This window comes from Wolffia australiana, chromosome 1, assembly GCF_029677425.1.
Source record: "Wolffia australiana isolate 7733 chromosome 1, ASM2967742v1".
NCBI lineage: Eukaryota > Viridiplantae > Streptophyta > Magnoliopsida > Alismatales > Araceae > Wolffia > Wolffia australiana.
This window is the reverse complement of record NC_135835.1, coordinates 5,405,801-5,427,489: the sequence shown is the minus strand read 5'-3', so window position 1 is coordinate 5,427,489 and position 21,689 is coordinate 5,405,801. Positions and strand designations below refer to the sequence as shown.

General features: G+C 42.7%; 1 protein-coding gene across 4 annotated transcripts; it reads right to left on the bottom strand.

Moving 5' to 3' along the window:
- Nucleotides 1–540: 540 nt before the first annotated feature.
- LOC144703088 (nucleotidyltransferase) lies at nucleotides 541–10,087 on the bottom strand. Of its 4 annotated transcripts, XM_078575200.1 has the most exons (10): nucleotides 9,279–10,086; nucleotides 8,969–9,157; nucleotides 5,386–5,478; nucleotides 5,104–5,286; nucleotides 4,919–5,021; nucleotides 4,627–4,812; nucleotides 3,646–4,086; nucleotides 2,024–3,552; nucleotides 1,387–1,946; nucleotides 541–758 (listed from the first exon to the last, which is right to left on the bottom strand). In XM_078575200.1, the coding sequence occupies exons 1-10, from the start codon at nucleotides 9,504–9,506 to the stop codon at nucleotides 749–751; spliced, it is 3,522 nt and encodes a 1,173-aa protein (XP_078431326.1). In that variant the 5' UTR covers nucleotides 9,507–10,086; the 3' UTR covers nucleotides 541–748. The 4 variants fall into 4 exon arrangements, with proteins under 4 accessions (XP_078431326.1, XP_078431317.1, XP_078431308.1 ...); XM_078575191.1 differs by having other exon boundaries at nucleotides 2,072–4,086; nucleotides 9,279–10,087; XM_078575182.1 differs by having other exon boundaries at nucleotides 1,370–1,946; nucleotides 2,024–4,086; nucleotides 9,279–10,085.
- Between the last annotated feature and the right edge of the window lie 11,602 nt (nucleotides 10,088–21,689).

Sequence of the window (21,689 nt, the reverse complement as noted above, 5' to 3'; positions counted from 1 at the left end):
TTCATAATGATAAGGCCTACACCTGCACTGAGTACTTTTGTCCTGCCCGCCACTCTCCGCACAGCCTTACTGTTCACATGCACAGAGAATCTTTTTTATCTTATTTTCCCTTGACTTTCATTCTCTCTCTACTACCAAGTTACTTCTCTCTTTAGAAAATATTAAAAAATGTTGAATCCGGCACTCTGGTGGCAGCCTTGGTGTTGTCAAACTTCCTACGACATGACAAAAACCAATTTCCATCTCCATAGAATTCCCCGTTCCCCCTCTGCACTCTTCCAGGAAGAGAGAGAAAATAGAGTTAGAGAGAGAGAGAGAGAGAGTCAGGCGCAAAGCCAGAAGATAAAGACAGAAATGACTAGTCACTAGAGCTAGAAATAGCCCATCAACAAGATGAGAGAGAAACAGGAAGAGATAGAAAGAGACAAGAAAAAAAAAAGATGAAGACTGCAGCGGAGAGAGAGGTTTAGGTTTCCAACGCCTTCACTCTGATACTCTTTCTAGGTTTTCAGCTGAAAACCCGGTTTTCTCTCTCTAGGATTCTTGGGCAAACATAAAATGATGAACCATTAGCCTGAATGTCAACAGAACTACAATTAAGAGAGAGATATAAGCTGGTGTACATACATTCCCCTCGTTTAGGGATGAAAGATTCACACACAGGTTACAAGAATGATCACAGCAACGTGTTTGAGCTTGTTATGACCGGGCTGAAAGTGAAGAACAACATTTTCTATGGATCGTCAAGTCAAATCCCCCTGTTTAGATGAATATCAATTACCATTAGAAGAAATTAAGCAAAAGCGGCAAGCAAATTCCGCATTAACATCAGCTTTAACACTGACAGAGGATTTTATGACAGATAACCACTATCTTCAGTTACCCAAAAACTGGAAAAAGAATGCAAAAACTAAGAGAGAAGGAAAGAGAGAGAAAAGACCAAAGCTTAGCCCGCATATAAAATGGGAGGGAAATTCTATTTCTAAAATGGAATATAAACTGAGAGAGAAAAAATGCGAACTGAAATACAAGGAAATCTCCCAGTTCAGATGGATGATACTGATCACTAGCTGCCATTTAAGAGAAAAGAGGGAGAAAAAGAACAAGAAATACAAGGCAACTCAATACTAAAAGGGCACGCAGATTCTGCTCAAAAACAACACTACAAATGAAAAGCCATTTGATCGTCATGTCAAAATGCGGTTTAGAAGGACACACTACCATTAGCAACACAGTATACTGATAAAAAAATAATAACATAAACAACAGAGAAAACAAAAAGAAATACTGTAATCTCCACCGAATTAAAACAAAAGAAAACGAGCAAAAACCATTCAGAGAACAATAGAGAGAGAGAGAGAAAGATTACCAGGAAGGGTTTGTCACCTTCGATGGACCTGTGGAGAGGACGGGTGCTCGGGGGATGAAGCTCGCGGGGAGGCCTGTGGGTCATACGCAGTTTGCCTGTGGTCAAAGACAGCCCTTATCTGCTGACCTCTCTCCACCGACCTCGGCCCGTCTCCGGCCCCCACAAGATGCACTGGCCTCAGCGACCCAAATTCAAGCTGCTCTGAACCGGCAAACTCGCCCCGGCCCGGCTCATATGGGTACAGCATCATCACCGAGGCGTTGACCCCGTTTCCATTCCCCCCAGCCAATTGCCGCGTGCCATGTGGCAGGGTTGACGGGCTCGGTTTGCTTCCCCCCTGCGCCTGGTATGCGGGCGCCGGCTCGCCCCTCAACGAGTCCCAAGACCTGTTAGGCCGTTCAACCCGGGCCGTTTTGTCTGACTGGCTGCGACTTTGGCCCCGCCCCGCAGTGCGAGAAGTTTTGGCACTCGTCCAGCTTCCTTCCCGGTCAGCGTGGTCGCTCCGCTCGTAGCTGTAGTTATTCCCTCGTTGATTGCGCGAACGAGACGATTGCCGGTCCCGGTAAGACCCGGATTTCTGCGAATTTTAGGAAACAAGATTCTGAATTATCACCCAAAACTCAAAAAAAGAAGAAAATTAAAAAGGAAACTCACAGGGTTAGGCAGATAAGTCCCGGTGCCGGCACGGTATCTGGGGATTACCTCTCCGTAGCGCTGGAAGACGCCAGGCTGCTGCTGCCTACTCTGCCCCAGCTGGGCCGAAGCCACGGGCACAAGGCGAGGTCCGTAACCCCCCACAGGGAAGAGATTCACGTTGCTCGACAGAGGTCTGCCCGGGCCGTCCCAAGGGAAGTGACCCTGCAAATACACTGGCGGGAACATCATAGGAGAAGGATAGACGACCGGCCCGGGGTAGTGCGTGTCCTGGCAGAACCTCCCGTACTGAAGATTCTGCAGATGGCCGACAAAATCACTGTTCAGAATGTCCCCCTTTCGCTCCTCCACTTGGTCAAAACTCCCTCCCTTGACCGAACCAGGGCTTGAAGAATGCTCCTCCCCCAGGTCAAAGCTCTTGACTTCAGACGGGCTGATATGACCATTATCCATTGGGCAGTCTTCTAGGCCTACGGGCCCGTCGAAATTGCAGAAGGGGAGCATTGTCAGGAACGGAACAGGCGGCCCAGTCGGGTAGAATGCGAACGGCATGACCCCCCCGTTGCTGTCCCCTGATCTTGACTGGGATCCAGCAGGGCTCACGAACATGGGGGCCATCTGAATCGCAGGATCCGAACCGCTCAATCCAGCCGATTCGAAACCCGTCAAATGGTGGCCATGAGAGTGCGAGAGAGCGATCCAGTCCTTGTGTTCATCCGATTCTTCGTACTGCGAGGACCCTCCTTTCTTAGACGCCACATAAGCTGGGGCTGGCTTTCGTCCACGTCTGTCTCTTGTCAGCTTAGAGTTCTCCGAAGACTTGCTCCGTGACGAGCTCGCTTGAGCATTTGCCATGGACCTCGACGAAGCAACGGCCTCCTGTTCATCAAGACTGGCCAACCTGAGCTGTGTCCTTGTGAACCCATCAGTAGAATTATCGTGCCTTTCATCAGAGTGGAACCTCTGGAAACTTCTAGAGACACTCTCTGTTTGATCAGGCCAAAACCCGTTTTCATCTTCAACAATCTCTTCAGGACTCGAGGCCAATCCAGCGCCATGAAAGTACCTTGGCACAGGTGAAGGTGGAAGACCAGGAGAGAACTGCATGATGGGCCCGCCGTGATGGTTGATTAATGGAATATTTCCGGGTAGAATTCCAGCCAGATTTTTCCGAGGATCTCCCATTGATGCCAGCACAGAAGGCGGTAAGGGGAACGGCAACTGAACTTGCCCATTGATGCCGCTGATCGCAGACGACCCCATCAAGTTGACTAGATCTTGCTCTTCTTGTTGTCTCATTAGCGCTTCGGAGATTGAACTAAAGTCTTCGCCGGAAGGGATGAAGCCGGATTTATTATTTGGATAGCCGCGACTGGAATCAGAAGCTGTCTCAAAGCTCTGGTGGGATGAGCAGTTCATGTCCGAGGAATCGCTGCCCTGAAACCTGGAATTAAGGCCGGTGGCGAGCTCTGGTCTTGCAGAAGTTATATACCTTTTGATCGTCTCAGGTAGTTTCGTCTGTCTTCGTACTGAGGCAACGGAAGAGGAATCTGTCAGTTCGGGGCTTGATCTTGTGCGAGAAAACTGAAACCTAACCACTCCAGATTCACTAGAAGCATAACCTGGCCGGGGCAACGAGTTCTGAGCTGGCTGGTCCACTTGATCGGAAGTTCTAGAGGGAGATGGACTCCCATACGTTTTTCGACCTTGTAACCGAGAAGTAGAGGTTGAATTGACAGGCCTGTATACGCCTTGAGAAGAGATTACAGCATCTGTCTGGTATTCCTGACCAAGCATGGAACCGAGATTCTCATTTGACTTCAGGTTTGATAGGGACAGGGAGCTTCTGGAATTGTCCTCTGCGGATTCTGGATGATCTGAAGGCTGCAGAATCACGAGATTAGAGCCAGATGCATCAGGACGTCGGCCGTTCCCATGTCTCTGCCACGTGTTCATGAAGAACATGTTGATTTCAGATATTATATCCTCTTTCGGGCATTCTAACAATGCGGCTAGCCTCTTTGCCCCGAAGGCAAAGGCACTGCGTATTCTAAAGAAATTCCCTGAAAAATTACTCAAAGAATGTTGCAGAAGTCAGCAGCTCAAACAATAATGATGACATATGCAAAAAAGTTAAATCAAAGTTGAACGCCAACAGGATAAAAAAATTAAGGGCAAAGGCTATCAATGAGGATAGATGCTTCAACCATTGTGATAAAGTCAATCCTAAACATTAAAGCCAAGAACCTAAACCTTAACCATTTCCTGCAAACTCTTAAAGCCGCAAAACACTATATCTTAAGTCTTAATTTTCAAAAAAAAACTATATCTTAAGTCTTCGAGCTCTAAAATCACAAACCCTAACTTTGACACTAGACCCTGAACAAGGTGATCATTTAGGCATAAATTGAGATATTAAACTGCTGTTCCAGAAGTTTTTAGAACAAGAGGTTCGCTGCAAAAAATAACATTTAAGGTAAACTTCCTCAAAGGAAAGTTTTCAGTACAAAGGAAACATTTGGATGAAGCAATGGCTCTCTAAAACTGAACTGAAGAAGGGGATCTTTTGTTGAGAAAAGGAATTTCAAGTAAAAACCAAATACCTTTGCTGACACTGCGCCCCAGATTGTTATTCGTGCGTAGAGGATCAATGACATTAAAAAACTTAGAAATGAACGGTTGCCCTTGGTTTTCCTGGCCTCCAGGAGAAACAGAATATCTCGAACTACAGTTGTCAAGAAAATATTTGTTCAGCAATAAGTCCCCGGCATCCTTCCGAGGGGGTTCCGCTACATCACATCAAAAAACATACATGCTCATCAACAACTGTGAGAAACGGCGAGCAATTCCTTTCAAAAGCAGAGAGCCAAGTAAAAAAAAAGGTAAAATGAGAACCTGAGATGTCTGGCAACGAACTAACGGGGACTGGGCCCCAAAGACTGACGCAGAAATTTTCCCAATCAAAGTTACTAAAGAATTCCAAGAACCGATAAAGAACCTAGAAAAATAAAAAGTTACATTTTAGATGAATAAATGATTCAATTAAATTTAATGTAGACTGGACGATGTTCAGACGTCACCTCAAGCGGCCCAGTAAAGCTATTGTTGAATACATGAAAAATATAGAGCACCAATATTTCCAGAGCATAAGTAGAAATTAATCCATGATGAGCACCAAGAATACGGCTCTCGTAATAACACCACGCCTTGATTAAAATAATGCTCCGTTTGAAAAGATGATCTTGATTTATAAATTGATCAATCTGAGAACCAACGCCAAGATAACGCAAGCAAAAAACTGAGATTTTCATACAAGACGAATGCACAGCATTGTAGTGTTACATACGAAAGAAATTGCCCACCTCTTCGAGGAAACAAAGAGTGCACAGTCCCCCAAGCTGATTAAAAGATATATCCACTACAATGTTTTCAACTAGGCACTTAATGATCTTTACCTGCAAAGGGAAAAAGAAAGGAGCCCATGTTAACCGGTTTAAATTGTGTGTAAGTCTGAATGTTTAGCACTTATAATGAAAAGAAAGACTCCGCACCAAATGCAACGAGCCATCAAAGTAGAGATGGTCCACGAACACAATAATCTATGTATTACATCAAAATAAAGGGAGACTGACATGATACCCAAGGAGATCTAACAAAATAGCAAAGTATTCCAGAGACGCAAGAATGTTAGGTAGGAAGAGAGGGAAACGATAAAGAACCATCAGTTGCAGTAGCCTGGACCCAGAGGAGCCACATACAACTATCGGCCAGTGAAGGAAGACCTGAAACCATTGCGTTCCTTGATGAGCCTCTACTACAATCAGGGGTATTTATATAACCGTTACCCTTTTTCAATGGGACACTATTAATATCCCCCCATCAGCGCCAGCTTGCCCTCAAGCTGGTTTGTCGTCCCACTCTTATCTTGAGCCAAGGCGCTAGTTTTATATTGGGCCTGAAGGTTCCCAGAGCAGGCCTTGACTGGACACAGTGTTGGGCAGTGGCTGGCTTAATCTGGATAGCAGTTGGACCCAGGGCTGGGCCGCGGCTGGACCTGCACTGGGCCACAGGCTGGATCCCTGCGGCTCGTGTTTGGACAAGTGACCCCAGATGGATCTTTGGCTTGGCTCGTCGGGTGGGGTCATGACGGCCTGTATGGCAGTAGCTAGCCCGTGGTTGGGCCCGACTTTGAATGACATGCTGAGCCTTCCTTGCGATGGTCCCCCAAATCTTCCTACACGATGGTTCAGAAGGTTGGGGTGTTGCAGTCAATCTCGCCACCCAGCAATGGGTTTGGTGGAGGGGACTGGCAGAACGGGAGCAGCGCAACACATCAAGCAGAGTGATTTCTAGAGATAAACGCAGTGGTTGTGGCAGATGCTGCAGTTGGAGCTGCAGTTAGGGTTGGGGTCTCCTGAACAACACACAAAGGGCAATCCATTGACCAGGGTCAATCCGAATTATAAATGTAAAAACTGAGAGTATAAAGATAATATATGGTTTAATTACTCAGAGAATTAATAAATGGGCCACAGTTGGGAGCGAACCGGGCTCTCAGCTTGCTCAGAAAAAGGCAGTCTACTTTTTTTGTTCACAGCTTACGACTTCTTTAGACACTAAAAACTTGATATATTTAAATGTGTCATGAACTCTAAACCCCTTGGTTTTATTTTTGTTTATTTGACGTCGGACACAACATTGACGTCCACATCCGCCCTTTTCTGGATTGTTCACACAAAGAAACATTATGGACGAACTGCTGAATACTGAACTTTGGACCTCGAATTCAAGGCTACAATCAGTGTGGCGATTGTGCACGACTATGCGGCTGGGGCTGCTGTGAATGCAGTGGTTGTAGCAGACAATGCAACTGAGGCTTCTATGGATGTGGCAGTTGCGGTAGACACCACAACCACGCTGCCGTGGATGTGGCAGATGCACTGGCTGGTTTTGCTGCAGCAACGGATGACAACGTGGCGGACAGTTCAATGCATTGGATGATGGAGAATAGAAAGGCATAAGATTCTCAGAACTTTAATATCAAGGCGAGCAAATCACCCTTGTTGGCCTGAATGATGTGAGGGGATGGTGGATCAGGACACCTCTTGCTTGAAGACTGTTAGACGAGAGGGAAGAATCGTTATTCCCTATTTAAGTAGAAGTTTTATGACATTGCACAAGAGTTTCTCTGTCTATAAAGGCAGATGAAACTCTCAGGGGTGCCATTTTTTGGGTTTGTTTCGAGCCCCCGGGGCAGAAGCGGACTCCTTTGCTAGGCCTGCCTCCTCTCTCTTCTCCATTCATTCAGAGATCAACAAAGACTGGCAAACGGATAGTAGGGTTTTACCCTTCAAATCTTTCGGATCCTGATCTCATTTGTTTTTACTGTACACACTTGTATCATCTATGTAACAGTCTCCTTGTGATCATCCCTGGATTTTTTCACTTCTTCTAAAATCTTCTTCTATTCCTTTCTTAGTTCTGCATAGTCGTGATTTCAGGAATATCCACCCTGATACCACTGATATGATCCCAAAAGAGATCTGTTGAAATGGTTGAGGATTTGAGAAATGCAAGAGTAGGAGGCAGCAGACAGTGCAGAAGACTCGATCCCATTGACTCGAGTCAACCCTGATTAGCTGAACACTGCTCTCAGCCAGTAAAGGAAACCTTCATCCTACGCATCCATGGGTATTTATTCCCTCATAGGTCCAATAAACGTTCATGACCCTTTCCCCTCAATAGAACTCAATCAGAGACCTAACTGGATATACGAATTCAGATGTAGCTCTCTTCGTCAATACCTAAAATACTCCTAAAGGTTATTCCTAAATGAGGCTAATTACCTTTACGGTTCATTTGAATAGTTGCCATCCTCCTTGAGAACATAAGTAGTCACAAATTAAGCTTCCATAAGAAAAAATAAAAGAAACAGGTGCATTTAGTAAATGCAAGATAGTAAAAAGTACTCGGACCCAAAAATCAGTGAGTTGAAATCACGAGACTTGCCCTGATATCAGAGTTTAGCACTATATTTCAAAGCTATCATTTCTACAAGACTAGAATCAGAATAAATTTATAAAATGTCAACCTAAGTAGACATGGGATGTTGACAGAACTGAGCTCTCAACAGAATTTCTAGCACAATTTATTTTTTTAAAGAAGTTCTAGCACTATTTATGGAGTTTCCTATGATTAAATTTACCTTAAACCTTCAAGTATGATTTACTAGACAAGACTTGGCAACAAATCACAACAGTTGTAACATAAGACCCCAAGTATTTCTCAAACAAGAGTACCTTTCCATTCGCTGCAAGTAGGAAAATATACCTCCACATCTGACTGAATAACCGTATATTTGGTATATTTGCCTTCACTGCAACGTCTAACTATATTCAGAAGCCTTTTCCACCATTTGCAAAAGGAAATCAACAGCTAATGCAACAAGCAAGATGTTTCTCTTTTTGCCAACAGCTAATTGTTACATCTTCTCTTCCTTTTTAGCTTTACGGACTTTACTGTAACTTCTACTCTAGTCCATATAAGTGTCTCTATTTCATTTATGTCCAGATTGGGCCAGTTAAATATCATTGACCATGATTTCTTCGAAAAAATGATATTGATCCAATACTGCCAAAACCCATCTGTAAGTGGGAGAGAGAATACAACAGAAATCAAGAATAATAATTCGACGAAAGATTAGCATTAAATCGATGAGAGGCATATCAATTAGCGATACTCAATGGGTTGAATGAACAGAAAGTAATGACTATAATTAGATGATGGAAAGATAAAACTTTTCTTCATCAGTTGAAGTATGTCTTCAGATGATCTACTGAAATACATGCACGTAGGGAAGATGAAGGAAAAGGAAAAAAGCAAAAAAAGAAGAAACTGCGAAGCTCTGGACACTTTGAGATACTTCTGTATTGAGATGATACTCACTTCTGCCTGGATATACTGAACTTCTTTCACTCGAAATTCAGCATTTTCACTTTTCTCTTCGTTCTCCAGCACATCCCGAACCTCATTAGCCCAAGTATCCTTTAAGTTAAGATTATTGCTGAAAGCCGACATATCAATATCCCCATCAGGCAAGTAAGTCTTGAGAGGCACCGAACCAAACGTGAACACCTGACCAAAAACAAATCCATGAGAGAATTCTTAAACTTGGAAATCGCTATAAAACATTCTCCCAAATAAAGAAACTAATAACAAGAGCAGAGCCGACAAATTGGAGAGAGATTAGGCCCACCTGACAGGAGAAACACTTTGCAATTAGCCGTTGCACATAGTTTACAACGGCATTTCTACAATCCTCTGAGCGTGTGTTTGGTTGAATGCACCTCACAAGTTCATCAATCCTTGCTTCTGCCAAAGACCATCTATCTGCATCCAATACCCTCGTAACCCGGGCTTCATTGGGCAAGAGGCCATTCAACAGAGAATGATCCTGATCATCCCATACTTCCTGATTGCCCATGCAGGGCTATGCTGTTCCAAGCTTCCTAATCGGCCTTTCAGAGAGATCGCAATAAACCAAATGCCCTCTTCAGGGTAGAAAAATAAAGAGAAATAAACATTCAACTCGTCGCCGTGGCAGCGCCGGAGAAAGAAATCCCAAGAACGACGAAATCCTCGGCCTGTTGAGATCTTCCGGGCATAATCGGAGCAAGACCCAGCAACCAATCCCTAATTTTCGACAGATGGGTACCTCGAAAAGGGGCTTCCCAGAAAGATCCGCAATCGCCAATCAAAGATGCAAAGAGCAGCTGGGTTTGAAAAAACTTCCCAACCCAGAAAGAAGGGTGACTAGCAAAGCTTGAAAAGGGGCAAATGGGTTTGAAAAACTTGCGCTGTTCTCGAATGGGTCAGAGAAAGGCGGGGCAGCTGAGAAGCGTACGCAGCCGCTTCGAGGGTTTCTCACAGGGCGATGGCGGGCTTCAAAGCACGATCCGTCTCGATGAATGGGGACGGATAGCGAGGAAATATATGAGATGTTAGAGAGAAGATCCTCCGAAGAGAGAGAGACAGAGAGAGATAGAGAGAGATGCACAGAGAGAGAGAGAGAAGGGCAGAGAAAGAGAGAGAGATATGGACAGAGAGAGAGAGAAAGAGAGAAGCAATTTCTCAGTCGGCGTTGTCAAACTAGCTACGTGGTGATTTGCACCTTGAAGGTGCGGACCAGTTGTCTGTTGCCACGTCAGATATAAGGCTTTTTTTATTTTTCCTATTGGAACTATACAGATTTGAAGTCTGAATTAATGTTTAATTTATAGTTAGGATTGTGGGGCCTGACAAACCAACCCAAGGTGAGAATTAGAAAATGGTGGTTAGGCAACAATACATTGAAATCTGATTAGTATAATTTTCGCTGAGTTAAAAATACAGCCATTTTTGCTATGTCAACTAGGGTTCCACCCCCTTGAGCTACTGCTTCTTCTGATGGAATGTTCTAATTAAATTGTCATACGTTGAAATTTGATTAGTATAATTTTTACAAAGTTGAAAATACGGCCATCTTGGCTCTGTCAACTAGGGTTCCACCCCCTTGAGCTACTGCTTCTTCTAATGGAGTGTTCTAATTAAATGGTTTATGATTTTGACGTTCTCTTGAACCCTATATTTGACATCTTTAGATATTTATTGAAGACAGTATCACAATTTTACTATTTAATATCTCTCTTGTAATTGACTGATTTTAATGTCTATATTAAACACTCATTTCAACAACTTTCTCTTTTCTGTGCAGTTTACAGATATATCAAATTACAAAAACTGTAATTCAATTATAATTCAGTGGAGATTGATTTTTCTTCGGTGTCTTATCTCAACTCCCACGTCTTCAATCTCAGCTTTGAAATTAAATGATATTTGGCTCAAACAAAATTCAAGAGTCATTACGACCACATATCTCTCAGTCTCCATTACTCTTTCTCAATAACTTATCAAATATCTTTACATAAATCTCTGCAATTTGAAATAAATCTTATCTCCAAATTACATTATTTTCTAATGCATCTCCATCAATAATAACTCTCTATATTAGCCAGTAGTTATTAATAGTTATCACCTACCACGCACATCAGTAACTAATTTATGCCCTCTTATTGTGACTCTCCTTCTAGCTCAATATCAATCCTCAAAATTTATCTAAATTATCTATTCAATTCACAATAAATTAGTTTCAATTTTTTATGTATTCACATTAAGATCAGAAAAATATTTCCACCTTTAATTGATTATACAAACCCAAATTCAATAAAATCAACAGGTTTTCTCCAAAAAAGCACTTAGACCTGTAGCATTTTTTTTCACCCAGTGTATTTGTTCCCTCTCCCTCCTAATCACTAATCTATATCTTGTAGATGCCAAAGTTTTCCCTTTGAGGTCCAGGTCAAAATAGACATACTAAATTTGAGAATATATCTCCAGATATATAAATATCAATTCAAGCTCCACTATCTTATTGTTTACATCACCTACATTTGCTCACTTCTCACCTATTGTAATCAACTCAGATTTTCTGACGTTCAATTATTCCTCAATGTTGATCTTAAGCTTGGCGAAACCTATTACTCAAGCTCATATATGTTTTCACATTCCTTCGGTGATTTACTTAAGTTTATTCACTCGCATGTTCCTTAAAATCAGCATGAATTGGGAAGAGTAACCAACAATCAGGTCTAATGGTTACATAGTGCACACACTTAATCCATGGTCGCCTTCCATTACTTTGCTTAGCCCCCTCAACTATTGTGAATGAGGTTACCACAACCTCAGTATTGCCCGCACAGGTCATTGTAGCGTTCCCCGCAGCCTAGTATATGAAATCCTCACAGTATCCCTAGCCTTCTCGAGATGGTGTAAATAAAGCAATAACTATCAAGATTGAATAAATAATATCAATACAAATCAGTTTCTAGGTGTTTGAATTTGTGTCCTAAAATCGACCATCGTCTTTAACTTTCACCTCAATGACTTCACTTAGATTATTTAATGTGTTTCAATATCCGTGTCAACAACTTAATCATTTTTTCTTAGGCCGTAGTTCCCTTTCCAAAAGGTTTCTATTGTCTTCACACTAGCCCCAGTGATATATCCTTAAATGGCTCAACTACTCTTCGCTATGTCAGCTGTCCTGAACTAATAAGCCCACAATAACTATATCAGATCTTGCTCAAAATCAAAAAAAACCTAATTTGATGTCTTGAAATCTCTTCATTGAATCTTTTTCAAAGTATATCTTCTTAATTCTTGAATTTTAATCGAGGAAGCTGCTCCATCTCTTTAATATCAATATGAATCCTCAAAACACCGTTTCTAAAGTCTCCTAGATGCTAAACCAGTCGAGAATCTTCTCACTCTAGATTCAATTTAGACTTTATTCGTGTTTAAAACAACTTCTCTAATGATTTTCCCAAATATATTCCTCTGATCACTCCCTTTATTCCACAATATTTCTCCTTCAAAATAATCAAAGATTTCCCAAGCTCTTCCCACACTTTTTCTCTTAGTCCATTTTCATTCTTGTATATGTTCATGTAATGCGCACTTTCATTCAATGAGATTTGACCCACCTTATTTCACAAATATTCTTATATCAGTATTTTATAACCGATAATAGATCTATGGAGTCAAATAAGTAGGTTAGAACTGTGTGCAATATTTGTGTATGCCTTAAACTCTTGCCTCCTTCTCACGTCCAACCTCCTCTCCTAAGTTCCTACTTCCGTTGTCCAGGATGAAAATGGCCATACCAAGAAAAAACCTCCTCGTTTCTTCCTTCTATTGACAGCCCTGCACAATTGGAAGGAATAAGTAGCCTTATTGTCAATGAAGGATTCTTTTATTCACTTATTTATTCTCTTTGCATGTTGAGCTTCCCAAAGCTACAGTAATACTTGAAGAGAAACCCTATTTCCCTCGAGATTTGGGCATTTTTGGAAAAATTACATTTTTTACTTTTTAAAAAGTGGAACAATATTAAAAGAAAATATTTTTTAATTAAAGTAACTCTACCATGACATTCTTATCCTTTTATTTTTCATACCAGGTTTATACTTTGTGAGGGCATTATGTGGACTTCTAGAAACCCTTTGATGCTCCCATTATGATGTCACACCACCCACATCAGCAAAAAATATGATGAAATCATAAATTGTTGACATACACAAAATCATATAGTTGTATACCTTATTCTGATGTAAAAGACCTCCATGCTTGGACACTCTCCAGAATAAAATGAAATCAATTTCATTGTAAAGCTATCTCACAATACTAAAATTTTATGGAGAAATTAAGAACTAATTAGATCTTTAGGTTCCTATGAAAATTATTAATTTACACAGCGCATGGTTGAGCCAAAATGAGACTCCTAGCTCAACGGACACTTTCAACATCTCTACTTGTCTAATTACTGCTCATAAAATTATGAGATAAAAATTTTCATGTATTTTATTAAAATTATAAAAAATATAATTCAGGGTTAGACGTTATTTTTAGTTATTCACTCATGTAAAAAAATTAGTTAAATCAAACTTAAACCAAAACTATAAACTATATATTGTTCAATGTGTTTGTTACGCCAAACATATTCGACTTGATTGAAAACTCTGGATTTGATCAAACCTTAATTCCAAAGTAAACCATCTAAATAGAGAGTAATGATATCCATGTTTAACTCATTGAGATTACATGCAGAGTCAAGTATGTCAGAACATTCCATGAACATAGGTGGTGTGTGCATGTATGAGATGGTTTTGAGTTTCCTACAACTGTTTAGATATGATTTCAATTACGTTTTTAGGCTTAAGGGCCTTTATCTGGGTTAAAACATGGAATGATTCACAGTGGAAGGCTTGAAACAAAAGCAAAACATCACCACTGAAATAGTGAATCAAATCACTTGGGCAGAAATCACATTCGTGGTTGCTTAAATCCTCGAGAGAGACGTGTTGAACCGCTCAAGTATGTATCCTCTAGGAATATCCATATTATCATTGGCATGTTTAATTTCCTCCTCCACGTCGATGAGCCATGTTCATGTTTCATCACCATCATCATAGTGTTCTAATCACAACAAGAATGGATAGGAGTTATGGGGAAGTGTTGGCTCCTAACTAGGCGGCATTCCCTGCCCAAAGGACGTGTTCGCGTTGGACTCACGAACTGTAATTATTGAGTTCTATTTAGTGCGCTACAACACACTAAGGGTTGTGACGTCTAAACCTGATCTTTTAAACCATCGCCCCCGTAGAGGTGATACACTTTGGATGGTGTGCGTGCCCGTTGGTGCTTAAGCGGGATGGACCAGGCGAGGCTCGCGTGTGCTGGGCACGCGGGCTGATACGAGCGTGTGCGCAGGCGCCAAGGCCGCGCGCTGGCGCCAATCGCCATGCGGGTGCACCAAGCGCCACGTGCGGGATGCACAGACGAGGCGGTAGTGCTGCGGTGCAGCGCATGGAGTTGTGCGGGGAGCCACGCAGCAGCCGCGTGGGCATTGCGCTCATAGCATGTATGGGGTGCGGGCGGGAGGCATCTTGCCAGGAAACTAAGGCAGTGGCACACAGTGAGCGCCGAGACAGCATGGGCGCGTGGTGGCCCCACAGATAGCGTCGGGCGTGCTGCGCTTGGCTTGAGACGCCAAATACAGTGACGTCATGCAGCCTGCGTGCGGTAGGTGTCAGTGCGGGTGCTGGTGGCGTGCGTAATCATCAAGGTAGGGGTGGCGTGTGTGATCGCCATGCCCGCGGGCGCATGGTACCCAGCCCGGGGGTACATGTGTAGCGGCATGGTTGACGAGCGAGCGCACGCGGAGCGTCAAGCATTGAGGTGCAGGAGCAACGCTACCAAGGCGCAAGGCACCTCGTCTTGTTCCTTTGATATCATCCCTCCTCTTCCCCCATGTACTGTTCATGACTATTGTTGAGGTTTTTGTGTTTTAATGCACATTAAATTACAATAGTAATCATGACTTTATAAATTAATAAGTTCTTTGAAGTTAAAGGTTTTTAAAGGTTTTTGAATGCTTAAAAAAAATTGTTTTAAAATATTAAGGGCTATTAATATAATTTTTAATAAAAGTTATTAAAATCTTCTGTATAATTAAAAATGCCTTTTAAATATTCTGAAAATGTTTTAAAATGTTTTTAAAATGTTTTAAATAATATAAATGGCGTTTTAGGTTTTAAAGTGTCTTTAAAACATTGATTTATATTTTAAAATGTCAAAAAATAAAGAAATTAAAATAATTTTTATTGAATGAGAAATGGTTTTTTAATCATTTTTATTTATTTATTTTGGGTTATAAATGGCCCAATAAGGCCTAAATGGGCGGAGCCCATTAGCCTTAGTGGCGGACCCGACGGACGGACTTAACCAGTTAAGTCTGCGGTCGGGTCCGCAGTAGAAAGTTTAAAGAAAAAAAAAAAACGGGGCGGGCAGGAGTCGAACCCGCGTCCTCCGCCCCGGCAACGTGGCGCTTTACCAGTGCGCCACGTGTGCACTTTAATATAAAAATAAAATTTCTATATTTAACGTACTTTGGACCCGATAAATCGAATTAGGAAATTCGATTTATTCCAAAGGTCGGGCCCGACGGTTGACTTTCCAAAATTCATTTGTTATTTCTAAAAATCATATTTTTCCGACTTTTGGAATTCCTATATTAAACCTAACTACTTTAATTGGCACTAATTACTATAATTAATTTTTTAATTAAGAAAACTTTCTATAAAACTTTAAAAAATCATAAAAAATTAATTACAGCTCCTTTTGAGCTCGAATTTTTTTGAAATTCTCAGAAAATTACAATCTACCCCTCTAGCACTATAAATATCCCTTCAAAGCAAGGGTTGAGTGATCTGACTGGGAAAACCATCTCTCTTGAGCTCCTCTTTGAAGAAGAAAGTGCTCCCTCTTGTGAAGTTCTTCCCCTGCAATAAGTGTGCTTGTGCTTCTCTACTCTCAAGGGAAGTTTTTCATTTTCATCACTCATTCATTTACTGAATAGGGTAATAGTTTCCTCCACAATCATTGAGTTAGTGGTGATTTTTATGAGATTTTGTGAAGAATAGTGAAGGGATTGATATTATTTTTGAAAGCGATTAAGAGGAATTGATTTGTTGATCTTGAAAGTACTTATGAGACAGATTTTCAGAATTGATCTTGATATCACATTTTGAATCTTAGTGCATTTGATCATTCATACATCATTGAGAGCGGTGATTGACCTTTGATCAATCACGAGGAGCGGTATATCGTTTCTTCTACTAATCTGAACAGGTGTTGAAGATTGAGAAGGCAGGGAGGTGACGTTGGTGGCACCAAGGACGCGACGGTGACGAGGAAAGTGGACGTACGAGGAAGAGCTCGTGACGGTCTACCCGAAGGCGATTCAGGGGTGAAGCTCGTGCACCCAAGGACGTGACGTACCATCGGAAGACTCCTCTGTAGAGGCAACTTGGTAAGTTGGGTTGGGGTGCCTTACAAGGGAGGATCCTTAGTAAGGTTATCCTGAGTCCTAATTAGGACTCGAAGGGGGGCCTTGGATTTACTCGATCACTAGCGGATCGAGGAACCAAGTAAATCTTGTGTTCAAGAGAAAGAAGGTGAGCGACAATCCAAGGAATTTAAAAAGTAATTTAGGCAAATTAAAAGTAGATAAGCTAATTCACCCCCCCTCTTAGCTTCCATCAACTACGATGTAACCTCTTATAATATCAATGCAATGACCATATTCCTCAACGGGGCTACGTCTCCTCCCGTTCCTCTAATCCCTTCTATGTAAACTTAAGCTATTGCAGGATACTTCCACTACGATAGATCAAGCCTGCTCATTGTTCTACTCCAATCACTGAGGCCGACATGCATCATATTTGAGCATTTGTCGTAGCTCGGGATTTGACCGCGTGACAATTGATATCAGAGCCAGGTTGGGCTACTGGGCTACTTCCACCTATGTTCCTGAACTCGTCAGAGAAAAGATGGAATCTACAAAGCACTCCAAGTTAATTGAAGAGAGACGTCGAAAGGCAAAACGACAAAGGCAAGAACTTCACCTCGTGCAGAAGAGTCTCTTGGATTTGAACGCCTAAGTCGACAAGAGCAAAGACGAAAATGATGCGAACATTGAGGATCTGAGGGTAGAGAACCGTCAGAAACAAGAGTACTTAGAAGACATGATAAGCCAGCTTACGTAGATGATGATGTCCCTCGAGCTGGAATTATCAAAACAGCGACGGGATGAGAGTCCCAAGACCTGCCCCAGTAGTAGGGGGGGGAAGAATTATGATGCCAACTCCAAGGTTTAATGGCATCGGCAAGGAGGTAGACGTGGTTGGTTTCTTGCATAATTGTGAGATATACTTTGAGATCAACAACTTCCCAGAGGATAAGAAAGTCCTGCAGGCCAGTTTATTTATTTTCGATGATGCCAAACTATAGTGGCGGTGACGCCTGGAAGACGAAAATTGGCCACCACCCACATACAAAGATTTCGTACGGGAAATAAAGGAGAATTTTATACCATACAACACATCGTGGATGGCGATGGGAGAGCTTTACAACCTGAGGTTGTCCATTACTCCAAAAAAATATGTGAACTAGTTTGTTTCCATAGTCAGGAGGATTACCGACATCTCCGAGGGGGACAAATCTACCACTTCACCAAGTGACTTCCCCACTAGCTCCAGGTGGAGTTGGAGAGAAGATAATGCAGAGACTTTAACTCCTCCTATCAAGTGATGGAGGGAACTGAGCTCCGCACCAATAGAACGACACGGCCAGAAGAGAAATCCGGGAAGTGGAACAAGCTGCCCCAATAATGCGTTGAGGCACCAATAAACCCAAATAGTTGGGGCCTGAAGAGAAAGTGGAAACTAGGCTACGACAAAGGTCACGACAAGATCAAGAACTCGAATTTGGGGAAGGCGACTCCATGTGGTGGGGGCAACAAATTGTTCACATGTGGAGGCCCCCATTTTATGAGGGATTGCCTGAGAAGTAAGGGGACAACCACCAACGTTAATGCGATGTCGTGCCCCCGGCCTAACTGGATGTTCCCAAGGGTATCATTATAGTGACACTGAACCCTCTGCAGTGCCTAACGACATAGCAGGGGGGTGCTCTGGTCTAGTATGAAGGTCTTGGCCTCATGCACGTACTGATCCTCATCAACACGGGGGTGACTCACAACATCCTCGTTGAAAAAGAAGCCAAACGACTCAACATGAAGCTTTTCCCAAGTATAGGGAAGATCAAGGCGGTCAACTCGAAAGCGTGAGACATCGTCGGCTTGGCTAAGCGGGTGCTACTGCAAGTGGGAACGTGGGAGGGCCGGACCAACTTCTTGGTATCCCCCATGGATGACTTTGCGGTCGTTCTAGGTCTCGACCTCCTGATGGGAGCTTGTGCGGTTGTATTTCCTCAGTACCATGTCTTGTTGTTCTAGGAGGAATCTCACCCATGCTTTGTAAGAGACCAAGGGGTCCAAAAGTCGAGGAACACCGCTCAATTGTCCGTAATGCAACTCAAAGATGGCTTAAGGAAGGGGGAAGAGACCTTCCTTTGAAAAAAGATTGAAGGCAAGGGCGTGCACTAGCCCATTTGGTTGCACTCAGTTGGGGTGACGACTACAATGACCTCGGCACCTTAGGCGGACTACAAGGGCTGATAGTGGAGGTATTGCGGGAGTTCGTAGGGGTGATGCCCGCAGAACTCCCAACAAAATTGTCGATTAAGCGAGACGTGAACCATGAAATCAAACTACTCTCTGGTTTTGACAAGTACTCCAACTGCCCAAATTTGACAAGCTGTATGAGGTACATACTGATGCTTCTGATTTTGCACTAGGGGGCATCTTGATGTAAGATGGACACCATGTGGCTTACAAGCCCCGAAAGTTGAATGACGTAGAAAGAAGATATTTGGTGCACAAAAAGGAAATGATAGTTGTGGTCCATTGCTTGAGAGCATGGCAACACTATCTCCTTGGAGGTAAATATATGGTCTACACAGATAATGTGGCTACCAATTGCTTTGAGTCCTAGAAGAAGCTGACCCCGAAGCAAGCGAGATGGCAAGATTTCTTGTCAGAATTTGACTTCGCCTTGAAATACAAACCCGAGATTGCCAATCAATTTGTTGACACCCTGAGTTGCAAAGAACCATAAGTTTTTGTGGCCGCACTTTCAACAGTCCAAAGAAATATTCCAGATGAGATCAAGTTGACACTGAAAGATGATGTACAAGATGTTCGCCTTATGAAGCGCATTGCTAGGGGCAAGATGAGGAGATTCTCGATTGAAGAGGATATAATTTGTGCTAATGAGAATCAGCCATATGTGTCGCATGCGGGTGGGCCATGCCAGAAGCTCCTCTATGAAGCACACGACGCATCCCACGCCAGACATGCAAGACAGGCGCACACGCTTGCACTCTTCTTCAATAACTATCGCTGGCCGGGAGTGGAACAGGATGTGGAGGCATACGTCTGTTCATGCCTAGTGTGTCAACAAGATAAAACTGAGAATGCTAAACCTACATGAACGCTAGAACCTCTACCAAGGATGAGCAGACCGTGGGAGTCCATCTCAATGGATTCATAACATGTATTCCGCGCGTGGATCGGCACGATGCTATCTGATGGAAATATATGTGGACGACAAGCCAATCATACATTACACATCTCGTTCGATGTTCAATGGTAGAACATAGTCACTATAATGCACGTGTGATGCTTATAATGAAGTCCACGAATACATGATTAGACTTAGTGAATTATGATGAGATCGTAATACGGATATCACTAATCTTTAAACATGTGTTCTAAGAATTCTTATTCGAAGGATACACGAGAAGGACATCAAAGTATCTAGATAGAATAACACTATCTAGCCTCACTTGTATGATTAGTATGGCCGGCCCCGTAGCCATTAGTGTGGAGACAGTAAGGATAGATAGTGGGTGCTCTTTAGTGGAAAGAGTTCACTGAATTGATCCGTACAAATCCTTGAATGATATTATACCGAACTATCAATCAGGTCAATTCACGTCACAATTGTGTAAGTGGTCCTTAGCCTTGAGACAACAAAGACGTCTTGTGGATGGACGGTTGTACTTTGACTATGGCTAACGAGTCTCTAATCATGGGATTCTAAACAGTCCTAGTTCGCGTACATCAAGAAGTTCACGAAGACGATTGAGTGGTCAAGATGGGATCGTCCACCAGCGGTATAAGAGGTGACAACTTAAGGAAGACGAAGCGATGAAGTCCTTAGCCAAGGCAGTGAAATATCGGAGGAGTTCTCTGATGATTTCAAAATGCATCAGTACTAACTCGGATGACCTTTAACAGTTTGATAGCTGACCACACCCTAAGTCATCCAAGGAGCGTCAAGTGGATAAGGGACTATACATACACGGTAACTGATGACGAACATGTTCTATGAAGTGAGTTGATACACACTCCTCTGTACCTTCTAGAACACGAGGTGTAGCTTGGCACCCCGCGTGTTGGAGACTCGACATGTCGATCGAGTTAAATCGATCCGACATTAATTAATCTATACGATGATATAGTTAATTAATTTGGAAGGCAAATAAATGTTATTAGGCTGCTAGAATAGTTAACTAGACTCGTACATGGGCTTAGAGGGTCACACACAAATCATATTTTGGACGTGGGAAGATATACTTAAATTTTGGGGTTTTTTATAAAAAATACCCATTTCGTATAAACAGGGGAAGGCCCTAAACAAAATTCACTGAGGCCAGATTGTTCATGGGCCTTTCCCCTTCTTATCCCTTCTCCCCACACTCCCTCCCCATCCTCGATGCGATCGGGACGACGGAGATTGAACATGGCTCGTCAATGAGAAGGAGGAGATACAACGTGCCGAGGATCACGTGGATACGCCTAGAGGTTGCACACTTGAGCAGCTTGACTCATCTAGCTCCGAGATCGAAGAAATCATGGATGCGCTCCGTGCAAAGGTACTTCGTTTTATAGTTTTAATGATGTCGTTCAATTCCGTTCAAGTCTTCCGCCGAGATTCGTTTTGATTTGTTCATCCAGATCTAGGCCTCTAGAACCCAATACTTTATTCGTCGTCGTTGACCATTTTTCCAAGTATGTAACGTTCATCCCTACCACGTTGGAAGTGCACGAATATGGCGTGGCTCCTCTCTTCATGTCCAATGTGGTGAAGTACTGGGGTCTTCTGCTCGACATCATTATCGACCGTGATACAATATTCACGGGTCGTTTTGGGAGTCATTGTTCTAATACATGGGCTCCAGGCTCAATTTTTCAACTAGCTTCCACCACCAAATCGACTGCCAGACGGAGCCTGTAAATGCTATGCTTAAAGAGTATCTATGGCACTACGTTTTGGTCAACCAAGAGAATTGGCGGAATGTTGATGATGGCGATGATGGCGACGATGACCGTATGCCTAGCCCCATCCGTCAACAAACATCATCCGTCGTCCAACCCTAACCATAGGCCACAAACATGGACCCCACCATTGTGGACACATGATTTCCTTAATTCGTTGCGTTCTTCGTCACAAACTTATTATTGCTCCGACTAATGGCTGATTGGTGACAATGACAGTGACGGTGACGATGACCGTTTGCTCCTGTCCCATCCGTCTACAAACAT

Coding starts and splice junctions, on each gene's coding strand:
- LOC144703088 (XM_078575173.1), bottom strand. CDS start 9,506: ATGGGCAATCAGGAAGTATGGGATGATCAGGATCATTCTCTGTTGAAT. Junction 5,022..5,103: donor GCTTTACTGGGCCGCTTGAG/GTGACGTCTGAA, acceptor TTATTTTTCTAG/GTTCTTTATCGGTTCTTGGA. Junction 1,947..2,023: donor GGACTTATCTGCCTAACCCT/GTGAGTTTCCTT, acceptor TAAAATTCGCAG/AAATCCGGGTCTTACCGGGA.